Below are 12,297 nucleotides of genomic sequence, written 5' to 3'. Positions count from 1 at the left end.
GTTCATGACCTGCGCGTGATGGACAGCGGCCTGGTCGAGCGCGCTGCTAGTCATCACCGACGCCAGCGCGCCGTTGGCCTGCTGCGCCTGGAGCTGCTGCATTTGCAGCGCCTGAACCTGCAGCTGGGCCTCGGCCTGAGCCTGGGCTTGAGCTTGAGCTTGAGCTTGAGCTTGAGCCTGTTGTGCCTGTGATTGGGCCTGAGCCTGGGCTTGTACTTGCGCGCGTTGAGCTTGAGCTTGGGCTTGGGCCTGCGCCTGCGCCTGGTCCGTCTTGGCGCGCTTCTTGGCGGGGCCCTTGGCGTTGATCTTCTGGTTGTAGAGCGGCAGCACGTCCGAGAACTGGTGCACGAAGGCGTACTGGTGCTGCATCTCCTGGAACTGCGGGCACTTCTTGAGGTGGCGGATGGCCTGCTCCGACTTCTTGTAGTACAGCACTTGCTGCTTGCAGTGCTTGCAGGACGACGCGTTGCGCCGCTGCGGGTCGGGCTCGTCGGTCAGCAGCTGCCAGATGAGGCTCGGCGTGCGCCCGGGCTTCTTCTTCTTGGCCGCGGGCGCGGCGGCGGGCGGCGCGGCGGGCGCGTCCGGCGGCCCCAGTGGCAGCATGCTGCCCAGCGTGGGCGGCGTCGAGCTCATGGACAAGGGCAAGTTGAAGTGCGCCCGGATGTGATTGGCGACGCCCTTCACAGTCACGGCAGCGCGGTTCCCAGAGGTTTTTCTCGGCCCCGGAGTGCTTTGTGCGGGGTTTATTGGCGTTCGGCCGCGGGGCGACGACGCCTCGCTCGTGATTGGCTACCGGTTTCGACCAATCGGAAGGAGACCTGTTGAATCGAATCAGTCGCCTACGGAAAAGTGGGCTTTCTGGTCGATTCATATATCGACCTAAGCGACCAATCAACACCTTTAACGAGCTATACACATGAACGAGGCCAGCTAAATACCCCAGCTGGTTAATATGAGAGCGATAGTGTCGTCTCCATGCTCGGTCTAATAAGGAGTGACTTGACATAAACAAATCGTGAGTTGGGGTAAATAGAGCGCAAATCTCCTAATACCGGTCGATTTAGAGCTGAGATAGGCAAAATGCGTGGGAGAACAATAATTTTTACTGAGTTAGCAGTGCCCAAATCAGGTTAATTCGGACCTCGGTAACTGAGGCAAGAAAACTGAGGCCCGTAAACTGAAGCCGCGCCGATATTTGTCTTTCTGCATGGTCGCCCGAGTCACTCACGTTTGTCTACTCGTAGGACCGCACCAATCGTTGAACAGGACTTCAGCTATTGTGCCATTTCGCTTTCTACCACAAAATCTAGCAACCATCCTACGTACCTACCCATCTGTCTGTCTTCAGCTTGCACGCGAGCTACAACAACTGCCGGAGTACTGCTCCACGGCCCCTGAACTAACATGGAAAGGCTGCGACGGGAGGGTTTTGACCAAATCTGTTGTTGTCGTTGTGTTTTTAGTTTTATAGGAGGCTGTTTATCATTTCCCATGGGAGGCTCGTGGCATCTCCCGCGGCTGCTTTGCAGCCATAGTATCTGCCCAAAATAATGCGAAAAAAATATTTACAGAAGAGGTGACAAAAAAAAGAACCTTGTTGGAGCTTCATATAAATACATCCATGTATATATGGACCTAATCCTTTTTCACGGGGTGTCTGTTTATATTCATGGACACGCCAGTGCATCACTCTGTACGCTTCTTCATTAGCGGTATGAGGACAACAGGGGTTTTAGCTGAGAAGTAATACAAATATAGCTACAAGATCGACAGTGTGACCGCAGGGAATAGGCAACCCGAAGCGTTGCTCCGGGAGGGTACACAGGTCGACGGATAGTTTCATGGTCGATGATAACGATTAGTAATTGAGTCAATCCCAAAGTTGTATTGTTTTTAATCCTTTAAAAAGGCACTACCAGCCCAACTCTTTATTATATAGTTGAATCTAACGTGGGCATCTACTGCGCCTGCTTCACAGCCGCAGCATCTGCCCGAGAATGCGTAGTTGAACAAATAGTTGCGCACATCGAAGTGTATCGATACGGAAATGATGTTTCAGCCAAACCTTTGTGAGGCTGGTAACCAGCAAGCCCCGCTCTTCTTTATAATTGAGGTTGCCTGGTCTGATGAGGCCAGCAACGAGAGAGCAACTTCATTCATTTTGCAGGTAAGGTATACTGTGATCATTTTCGTACTATGTTGTGTGCTAACGACCAGACGAGAGAGCTGCAGTAGTGTAACGAAGGAGAGACGCATGGTGAGCTGATCTTGACCATTTAACTTGAGGATGTTAGCTAAGTGACAAAAATGATCCTCAATTCAAAAACAAAACAATCAAACAAACTTTTAACTTGAGGGCTTGGGGGATAAATTGCGGAATGAGATATACGCTAATGGGCCAGTTCCTTGGAAGTGTGTGCTTCAACGGAGGGAAAAAAGTCTTATTCAAACGAACGATGCTCGTGTCACTGTCGAGTTGAGCTGATCGGTTTGGCGACAGACACGAGGTTGGGCATCTTCGGCTAAGAGAGATTGGGTATTGAGCAAATTGACATGTAAAAAAATGTAGCCTGCACCTAGACAAGTCATGTTGGTCATCTTCAGCTAAGCTTGGTCGATTATGGCGCAAATTGATACGCCTTCAGCGAAGCCATGACGCTCTCATAGTGTACTGGAGCGTCCGCAAGTGTTTGAAAGCAGGTTTGGTAAATAATAAACGATTAGTATTATTGTGCTTTGCAATAATTTATGTGTGAAAAAAGATGCACGGCCTGGTAGAATTATGGATAAATCCACTTCCTCATATAGAGGCGTCCCCGGGATAGTCCCGGCTCTATATTTTAATATACCTCGCACAGGAAGTACAAACAGTTGTCAAGATTTGCGCGCAACTTCTGCAAACATATTGATTTGGATTAGTGTACAGCGAGACCTACTGCGACAAGTGCCACGTTGCGGGATACCTCCACTCTATTCGTGAGCTAAACTTGTAGTAAGTGAGTACACACTCATCAATGTTCAGACCGCGTGAATCGTGTTGGATCGCAAACATCATACTTACCACTGTGGCGAATAGGCCGGGGACGCCTGTATACATATATATCGACTTGGGAGAGCCTGTCAGCAGCCATGCATTGGCCCAGTACACCACCATCCATGATCCCCAGCACATCCAACCTCTTATGCATAATTGCCGTGTGTGAAATTTCACGTCTGGAAAATTTACATTGCGTCAATGTTAGCGATCACGCAACATTGGACCCCATCAATGTTATTGATCCCACACATTGAGGCTGATTTTCAATGTTGCTTTAATGACTCTCCCCAGACACCGACGGAGAAACCAGGGCCTTAGGCCCTGGATTCTCCGTCGGTGCTCTAACCAGCCACGTTGGTTACACGTCGCATGCCCAGCCCGAAAGCTGCTCCTTGCAATGCAAGGAGGCTCCTTGAAGGAGCAGCTTGCATACGGAACCGGATGATTCGAGTTGAGATTAGCATGGCCCGACGCTGTTGCCAAATTGTTACTTTCTTCTACTCCAGTCTTGTATCAGGCAGTTTTTAGCTCGTACATATTTACGACTGAGGTCCCGCGGACTTCGGTGCTGGACATTGCGGCGTTGGGATGGCTGGGCAGCGAATCGACTTGGAGCTTACCCGGATAGTAGACGTATCACAGTACATACAAATATGTGCGATAAGCTTATGTCTTGATACATGTACGGAACCCGTAATAAGGATCGTGAACAGCAAAGCCTCCATTAACCGTATATCCATGGTACACAGTACCACCATTCGTTGAGTGTATTACTACTCCGTTTCAAAAAGAATGCATGATTCACCGTGAAGGTTGTTTCAGGACGATAGCACGAAAAAAGACTTGGTTTGAGTATGGGAGGGATTACTGACATCTTCAAATCACGTACTTTCTTGTGCATTTCCGAAGAGAAAAGCCTACTAGCCATACGATATTCAAGTGTACAAAGGTCAATTCTAAACGGTTCAAGTAAACTAGCACGCCAATTAAAAGAGGAGAATTTAGCAGTTCAAGTGGTGCAATGTTTACGCGAAAACGTTGAAAATTGATTTGGAGGGCGCATTTTGACGCCGATCGTGCTTTCATTTTGAAACGGAGTGGTATACATGTATGTACATGGCATGTACTGACTGTAACATTTGGCGCTGGCCCGCATCGGGATTGGCAACATATGACATCAGTAGACCACCTTACTAACTATGCTTCTTTATAGGACTTTTGATATACCGGGTCATTTGCGTGGCCCGGGTGTAAGCCGGCTACTGTAGGAGCCGGCTGTATAGTATAACCAGCTGGACCGAACGTGGGGATGGGAAAAATATGTGGAGTGAACTCACTTCTCAGTTTGCTACAGTACCAAGAAGAGTCCCCCCAGCGAAGCTTTTGGGCCCCAACCGACTGGTGCCATGCGCTTGAGCTACGTGCTGCTTGTGGCAACTGCCACTTTCCTTGCGACCCAAGATGCTGCCTTGGCTGCTCGCTACGCTACAGTGTCAAGCTCGACAACCAACGCCGTGAAGGAGGTGCACAGCACACGCCGAAGGCACTTAAAGAGCTACAGCATGAACGATTTGGAGAGCGGGGTCGATGGCGAAGAAGCGCGGTTCAAGATTCCAATCAAGGCGTCCGAGATCAAGGAGTTTACTGTGCGTGTGCAAGCAAACCAATTGCGAGCTCAAGCCGAGCGCTTGCGCAACACGTTGAATGTCGACGCGGTCTTGCGGAATGCGCTCACTCGTGATCAAGAGGTTCGACGTGTCGCCGACTACTTTACAAGTCGTGGGGGCGTCCTCGGCGGCTGGCTTCATAAGCATACGCTCGACAGCCTGGCCGGTTCAACAATGGCTCACAAGAAGAGAGTGTTCACAGAATGGATCGAGAATGGGAAAAGCTTGAAAGATCTCACCGACTTGCTGAAAGCTGACGAATCCGTTATGAAGCAGTACACAGTTGTGGTCACGCATTTCAAACATTTCCTGGAGCATCGGCCTAGGATGTAATTCTTCCAAAGCAAAAACCAACGTGGTAATTAAATTTACATGCTTCCCCAAACATGGGTATTTGGTCATTTTCCCATATTGACCATATTTGAGTTTTGAAAACGACCAATACGCAAAAGATCCTATCTGGCCAAAGTTGGCCGATGTTGGGTATAATTTTCGTTTCCATTGGTGAATTCAGCATTTGGTGTTTGTGTAGAACCATCCAGGACCTTTAGTCGTTTAATACCTTAGCAGGTATGAGAATCGCTCTACTTTGATGATACACATTGTCTCTACTTCTCATGCATCCCAAAAATAAACACCACGCATCACTTTGACAAGCTAGTGCAACTTCCGCTGCAATGTAAACGGCTGAGCTCTGTATGCCGACTTTCTATTCTACTAAGGTAGATCTTATCACGGCATAAGCCGACAGAAATCCAGCTAAAGTGACTTCGGCTAGTCATTATCTTGGTTAAAGTATACGGATAGATTTGTGATAAATATACGTTGCTAATAATAGGAACACTATGGCTTCATCAGCCCAACAGTACAGTACTAGGCTAGTACCTGTAGCACGCTACACGTACAACAGTCCCCGATTCCCTCGACACGTACCCCCAAGTGTGGCCGGACAGTGGTGGGCACCGACGCGCAACGCAAGATCCCGCTCCGCCCCCTCTCAACGCCACGAAAGCCTCGTCGGATTTTACAAGCGCGGCTTCAATCTACAAATCGCTGGCGATCCGCGGGCGACAAGATGCACTCGGAGGACTTCGTGCAGTTCATGAGCTTCGCGGGAGTACTATCGAGCACGCCCGTGACGACCACATTGTCACAGATCCGTTTGCAGAGCCACTCACTCGTCAGATCGCCCCGCAGCTCGCCCTCGGATGAAGAAATGGACGGAGAGCCTCCCGCAGCCGGAGAACTACTTCTCGCTTCGAACGTACTATCTGGACGACTCCATCACACGACGCAACGCTTGTACCCGTCAGGTTGTGCTCTTCCGAGCTGGACTCGACACCCGCGCCTACCGGTTGGAGGCGCTGCACGACTGTCAAGTATTCGAGGTGGACCAGAACTTCGCGCTCTTTGACACAAAGTGGCGGCGCTGGAAGAAATGGACGCCTCGCTGATACCTGAGCGCCACGAGATGGTCGTGGCTGATGTGAATGACTTCAACTGGGAGGAGAAGCTGCTGTCTGCGGGGTTCGACCCCAGCGCTCCGACGTTCTGGGCTCTGGAAGGACTGACGATGTACTTGGAGCGCGGCAGCAACATCGCACTGCTGAAAACTATCGACATCTTGTCAGCTCCTGGTAGCGAGATCTGGGGGGACGTCGGCGGTCGTGCGCCAGAGGATTTGTGCAGTTGATCAGATGATCTGATCAACTGCACAAGTCCCAGTATTACAAAAATGCTGATCGTTCTGGTAACTACATCATCTTCATGGCTACATGTATCACGCCACTTGCTTCACTCCATGGACAAAGGAGAACGGCACCGGCCGCTTTTCGCTTGCTGATAGAATGGGTTCCCGTTCACGCCCAAAATGCGTTCCAGGTGCCACCAAATCCGCCTGAAGTGTCAATGTCCAGGGGAGTTCGCTGAAGACGCCGTGCATCGCGTCATCTTCGCCGAGCCTGAACAGGTGCGTGCCTAGTTCCGCTTGACTGAGTTCGTCCGCCTGCTTGAAAGCTGCGACCGCGCCTTCCTCTGGCGCACGACCGCCGACGTCCCCCCAGATCTCGCTACCAGGAGCTGACAAGATGTCGATAGTTTTCAGCAGTGCGATGTTGCTGCCGCGCTCCAAGTACATCGTCAGTCCTTCCAGAGCCCAGAACGTCGGAGCGCTGGGGTCGAACCCCGCAGACAGCAGCTTCTCCTCCCAGTTGAAGTCATTCACATCAGCCACGACCATCTCGTGGCGCTCAGGTATCAGCGAGGCGTCCATTTCTTCCAGCGCCGCCACTTTGTGTCAAAGAGCGCGAAGTTCTGGTCCACCTCGAATACTTGACAGCCTCCAACCGGTAGGCGCGGGTGTCGAGTCCAGCTCGGAAGAGCACAACCTGACGGGTACAAGCGTTGCGTCGTGTGATGGAGTCGTCCAGATAGTACGTTCGAAGCGAGAAGTAGTTCTCCGGCTGCGGGAGGCGCTCCGTCCATCTGATTCAGATGCACCGTCGTCAAAGTCGTGCGTGCTACACAGCATAAGCAACAACAGTCTAAGATGCGCCGATCAAGCGTCGCAGTCCGTGCTTCGCACGAAACGACACTTTCCCCGTTATCGCGGTCGTTCATCACGGCTCACACCCTCGTCTCCTCAAGAGTAAGACCGTTCCAGTGTATAGGGCCACATAAGCACTTCCCATGACTGTCTTGCTCAACTCAATTTCCACTTTCACGCCGGCAGTCGGCAAAGCGAGTAGGATTATTCGATTTGGCAGTATTCACATTTCTTGTCTGCGAGACGAGGACTGTGCATCTTTGTGTTGTTTTATTTTATTTTTTGGTGTTATCTGAGGCGACAAGGAGTTTGTGCACCTTTTCCTGTCAAACCCAGCCTTTTTTTTTCAAGAACAATAATTCGCCGAGAAGAATTGTTTTTTGGAATGAATCTACGGTAACGCACCTAACTCAGTCTGAGGAAGCCTGCGTGCATCTCTGACAGAAACCCGTACTTCTTCTTAACAAAGGCGTTTGCACTGAGCAATTCCTTGACATTCTCCGCGGTTTTGCCCTGCGACTGCCATTGCGCGAATACTTGTCTTTTGTGGCCCAAATCCGAACCGCGCAGGCCATTGAGGACGCTCCTTTAAAGCCACCCGCCGAGGGCTCCGTTGTGTGTCTAAAAAAACGCTGTGATTCGTTGGAGGTCGTGCTCTCTGGTGTACGTCCGTATACGCGCGTTGACGTTAATGGTTGGAGTCTCAACATGGGTCCGTCGAGCGACCCTGTTGATGCCATTCATTTGGAACCTCTCCTCGTCCTCCGGGACGAATACATAAAGGCTTTCCGCGTAGGTTTTAAAAGCTTAGCAATTCTGACTGGTCCCCAGTGGGAACTCCCCACGCCAGTGGCACAGTAAATATGTTTAAGCTGGGTTTTATGGTGGCTCACACGACAGACATGCGGGTTAGCACCTTACATGTAGGAGAATAGGACAACGAAAAAGAAGCAAGGCTGGTGTTGCGACCCAGGATTGAAATTATGGACACTTTCAAGACGTGACCAGGACACATCCAGGACTCTAAACACCTCCACAAGTCGATGCAGATCCTCGGGAAGATTCGTGCGTATCTTACCCATATGCCCTGGTCAGTTCCGAAGACGAAGACAGATACATTAGATGCAAGGTGTTGAGATATTCGTGTTCATGCAGGAAGTTGTTAGCTTGAATAACGTGCATCCACAAGACCACTTACGCCAACGAACACGAAAACATCGCTGTTTGACCACGCATTAGCTGTTCATATTTTGCTAGATTAAAGATGAACTCCCGTGGTGTTTTAGCCTCCTGGTGCGTGGCAGATAACTTCACCACAGTGTCTTTTCGCTTGCTTTGTTTTGCATTAAGATAAATGATTGTCACTTACCTTAAAACCCCACTCTATCGACAGTGCTATCTAACGAAGGTTTTCTCTATGAAGCTTTAACTCGACGCATAATAGGCAGCAGTGTGAAGTTGACGTAGACATTTAAAACTTATCTCTGCTAAACTCGCCACCTTTTGGGGCCGATGCTGACAGCTCGTCCTTGAACGCGATGGACCTCGTTCTTAGACATAACCTCGGCAGCCATCCCGTCGCAACACTAGAAGAATTCTCCGATTGTAATGCAAGTAGACAAGTTGCACTTCGTCGTGTTCGTTGCCGCACGTGCTGTCTTGTGACCTCGCCGTAATCGCTCAGCACATTTGATTGACCACCGGATGAGCTCGACAACCTCGGATGGCTTCCAGGCGACGCAGCGTGCATGACCGAAGCGCACAGTGTGGTGGTACTGTGGGCGCCATCACGGGTGGCTTATGGATGGAGTAGCTGCGGGGTATGAAGTTCAGCAGCGGCTTACACTGACAAGCAAAGTGCGTAAGCAAACGTGAGTTGAACCGGTTAGAGACGTCACTTGAACCAATTACAAGTACCGGTAAGAACTGACTTCGCCTTACTTCATCTTACATATGCGAGCTTCCAGGGCTACTGCTTCTTGCCGCGGCGGTAAGTTCTAAACTGGAGCGAGACACCCGTTTTGTGCCTTTTCGGCATAGGACGCACATAAAGTTGTAGAGGTACCGCATATAAAAATGAAGGTTTAGCACTTCAACTTAGTGGCCATCCAACGAGCACTGTAACATTAACATTCGGCACCTTCAAAAACCTTAACCCGGCGCTATGCCGGATTTAAGTAATCTGCTCGGACTCTAGTTTGCCTACAAATGGTGCGAATTAATCGAGCTCTTTTGCCTGAAATACTTCCTGCTTCAAACTGCAGTATTTTTCTTAAGCATTTATGTTGTGAAGTACGGTAGAACGTGAAAATAGAACGTCGATTCTAAGTGTTCGGGATGATTAGGAAGAACATCAAAATGTACCGCTTCTGTAATGTTCTGGTTGTGCTTGTTGTGTTGCGAGTAAAATGGAAACTGAATTGATGTCTTTGTCTCTTTGCTGCTATCCATCTACCCGAGGGCGCCCTCATGGCGCTCGGTCCTAAACATGAAGTGGTTGGCTGAGGCGTGCCGGAGCAGGTGCTTGCGCAACCGGTAAGTATGCAGACGACGACTTGGGCTCTCTGAGTGCGGACTCAACTGATGATGTGGTTGTGTTCTGCTCTTGCACGTGCAGATCATTACACCCCCCCCCCCCCCCCGACTTGAGCGAGTCCCGGCACCTTGAACGTTGAAGTCGCCGAAGCTGAAGTAGGTAGTACCGTAGACCCTCTATGTAAGGGTCCGTACCGTGAAAACTTTGTTGAAGAGAATTCCACTAGGCCCGTGCCACTCGATTGCGTTGGCGAAGATCTTTTAGCAGCGCTTGCCAGTGGCTGACGTGTTTGATGTCGCGCTCGCGTTCCCACGTGTTCTCATGGTGAGGAAGCCCGTGCCACTTGACCAAGTACTCAGGTTGGCGGTTGAAGATGCGCTTCTTGATCAGAGCTTTGACAACGTGTAGTGGCTCGCCATCGTCGTCGAAAATCACGGGAGTCGACTTCGGGATCACACGGCCGACGAAGCGATCAGGGTTGCTGTTGTATACCTTGAGCTTGTCGATGTTGAAGCGTGGGCTGATGTGCTTCAAGTTGGCCTGTAGATCCAGCAGCCCGACGTTGCCGTGAAGTTCCAGGATGGTGTACGGGCCGATGAAGCGCGGGATGAACTTCTGTGAGCGGAGCGTCGTTTCCGCGGTGGCGTGCGAGATGTTCAGGTCCTGCGTCGACAGCAAGGCTAGATGACCGACCTTGAATGGGTTTGCTGCACGACGCCGGTCGTAGAACTTCTTTTGAGCCTCTTGCGCATCCAACAGATTCTTCCGAGCACGTTCGATCACCTCTTGACGATGCTGAACAAATCGAGACGCGTACTCCACACGAGACCTCGCCACCGGCTGATCGCTCTCCACACTACCCAATCGGTTCTTAGGGTGACGACCGGTGTCGACGAAGAAGGGCGACAGCTTCGACGAGCTGGACACCAGTGTTGCGTGCGCATACTCAATCATGGGCAGGTGCTCATTCCAGTCGTTGCCATGGTACGAAACAGAGCATCGCAATGAGTCCTCGAGAGTCCGATTCTGACGCTCAGTTTGGCCATCGATCTGCGCTGGGTGGGCAGTCGTCATCGCTGTCTTGATCTTCATCAGCTGTACCAGTGCTTTCCAGAACTTCGACGTGAACTTCGGGTCCCGGTCGGAGATGATGGTCGATGGGATACCATAGTACCTGATGACGTTATTGAAGAACAGCTTGGCAATGTCTTCCGCAGTCGTCGTGGTGTGCGTCGGGATGTAGACTGGACGCTTTGACAACTTGTCCACCACGACCATGATCGCATCAAAGCCATCGGACACAGGCAAATGCGTGATGAAGTCAGGCGAGACAACATCCCAACACGCAGCGGGCAACGGGATCGACTGAAGCTTTCCTGCTCTTCGTCCGGTGCTTGACTTGTACCTCATGCATGACTCACAACTCTGAACGTAGACTTTGATGTCCAGATCCATGCTTGGCCAGAAGTACCACTGTGCCGCAGCAAGCTGAGTGCGACGGATGCCTGGGTGCGCCATGATCGCCGCATCATGCGCGTTGTTAATGCCATCGAGCCGAAGTTTCCGGTTGTTTGGCACACAGAGGCGGCGTAGGCTGTCGTTGCTCTTCAAATAGATCAACCAGCGAATGACTTCGTACTCTTCCGACGAGCGTCTGGACTTCCACAGTGGCTTGAAGACTGGATCTCTGCCGTATGCCTTCTGAAACGCCGGCTTCGTTTGGTTATCCAGCTGAAGTGAGCTGATCACCGTGCTGTCCTCCATTGACGCTGCGTTCAACCTCATGCGCCACTGTGCTGTCCCAACTCCGAGTGCCTTTGTGGCTTGCGGTTTGACGGCCAGCATCACAGCTTGATCCCGGGACGGTATGCTTTGGAGCTTCGCCGTAGCCATGGTACGTCGTGAGACCACGTCTCGATGTTCGTGCATGTGGTAGACGTCAAACACGCCGTACACACTACAACCGGCTCGGGCTTGAACTCACAATCCTCCTGACCCTCCCCCGGACTCGATGAAGCATCAGGGGGGTGCGACAACGCGTCCGCAACGACATTCAAAGCTCCTGGACGATGATGCAGAGTGAACTGGAAGGACGCAAAGAAGTCGAGCCAGCGGGCCAGGCGACCCGGCAGGCGTGGATGCTGCAAAAACCACTTGCACGCCGAATTGTCCGTGTACACTTCAAACGAGACTCCATGGAGGTAATGACGCCAACGTGTAAGCGCCTGCTTGATCGCAAAGAGCTCCTTCTCGTGAACAGGCCAGTTCAGCTCGTGAGGTCCCAGCTTCTTGCTGAAGAAAGCCACGGGTAGATCGTTGCCATCATGCATCTGAGAGAGCACTCCACCAATGCACGCATGGCTGGCATCCGTTGTCATGATGAGTGTTTTTTAAAGTCCAGCAGACGAAGCACCGGAGCGTGCTGGAGCGCGAGCTTAATCGCATTGAAAGCTTGGCGCTGGTGTTCGTTCTATACCGAAACGACATCCTTCTTGACCAGAGAGCTTAGGGG

At 51.2% G+C, this 12,297-nt stretch overlaps 3 protein-coding genes across 3 annotated transcripts; all 3 read left to right on the top strand.

Annotated features, from left to right (window-relative positions):
- Nucleotides 1–4,443: 4,443 nt before the first annotated feature.
- Nucleotides 4,444–5,037, top strand: PHYSODRAFT_285264 (hypothetical protein; the record flags this gene model as incomplete). The annotated part of the gene is made up of 1 exon (XM_009523741.1): nt 4,444–5,037. The coding sequence occupies one exon, from the start codon at nt 4,444–4,446 to the stop codon at nt 5,035–5,037; it is 594 nt and encodes a 197-aa protein (XP_009522036.1).
- A 512-nt stretch (nt 5,038–5,549) lies between these two features.
- On the top strand, nt 5,550–5,916 carry PHYSODRAFT_297923 (hypothetical protein; the record flags this gene model as incomplete). The annotated part of the gene is made up of 2 exons (XM_009523740.1): nt 5,550–5,574; nt 5,615–5,916. 2 exons carry the CDS (start codon nt 5,550–5,552, stop codon nt 5,914–5,916), a joined length of 327 nt encoding a protein of 108 aa, XP_009522035.1.
- A 150-nt stretch (nt 5,917–6,066) lies between these two features.
- PHYSODRAFT_354190 (hypothetical protein) lies at nt 6,067–7,042 on the top strand. The gene is made up of 2 exons (XM_009523739.1): nt 6,067–6,422; nt 6,735–7,042. The coding sequence occupies exon 1, from the start codon at nt 6,143–6,145 to the stop codon at nt 6,395–6,397; it is 255 nt and encodes an 84-aa protein (XP_009522034.1). The 5' UTR covers nt 6,067–6,142; the 3' UTR covers nt 6,398–6,422; nt 6,735–7,042.
- Nucleotides 7,043–12,297: the final 5,255 nt, after the last annotated feature.

This window comes from Phytophthora sojae, assembly GCF_000149755.1.
Source record: "Phytophthora sojae unplaced genomic scaffold PHYSOscaffold_3, whole genome shotgun sequence".
In the NCBI taxonomy this organism is placed as follows: Eukaryota; Oomycota; class Peronosporomycetes; order Peronosporales; family Peronosporaceae; genus Phytophthora; species Phytophthora sojae.
This window is presented reverse-complemented; position numbering and strand designations above follow the sequence as displayed.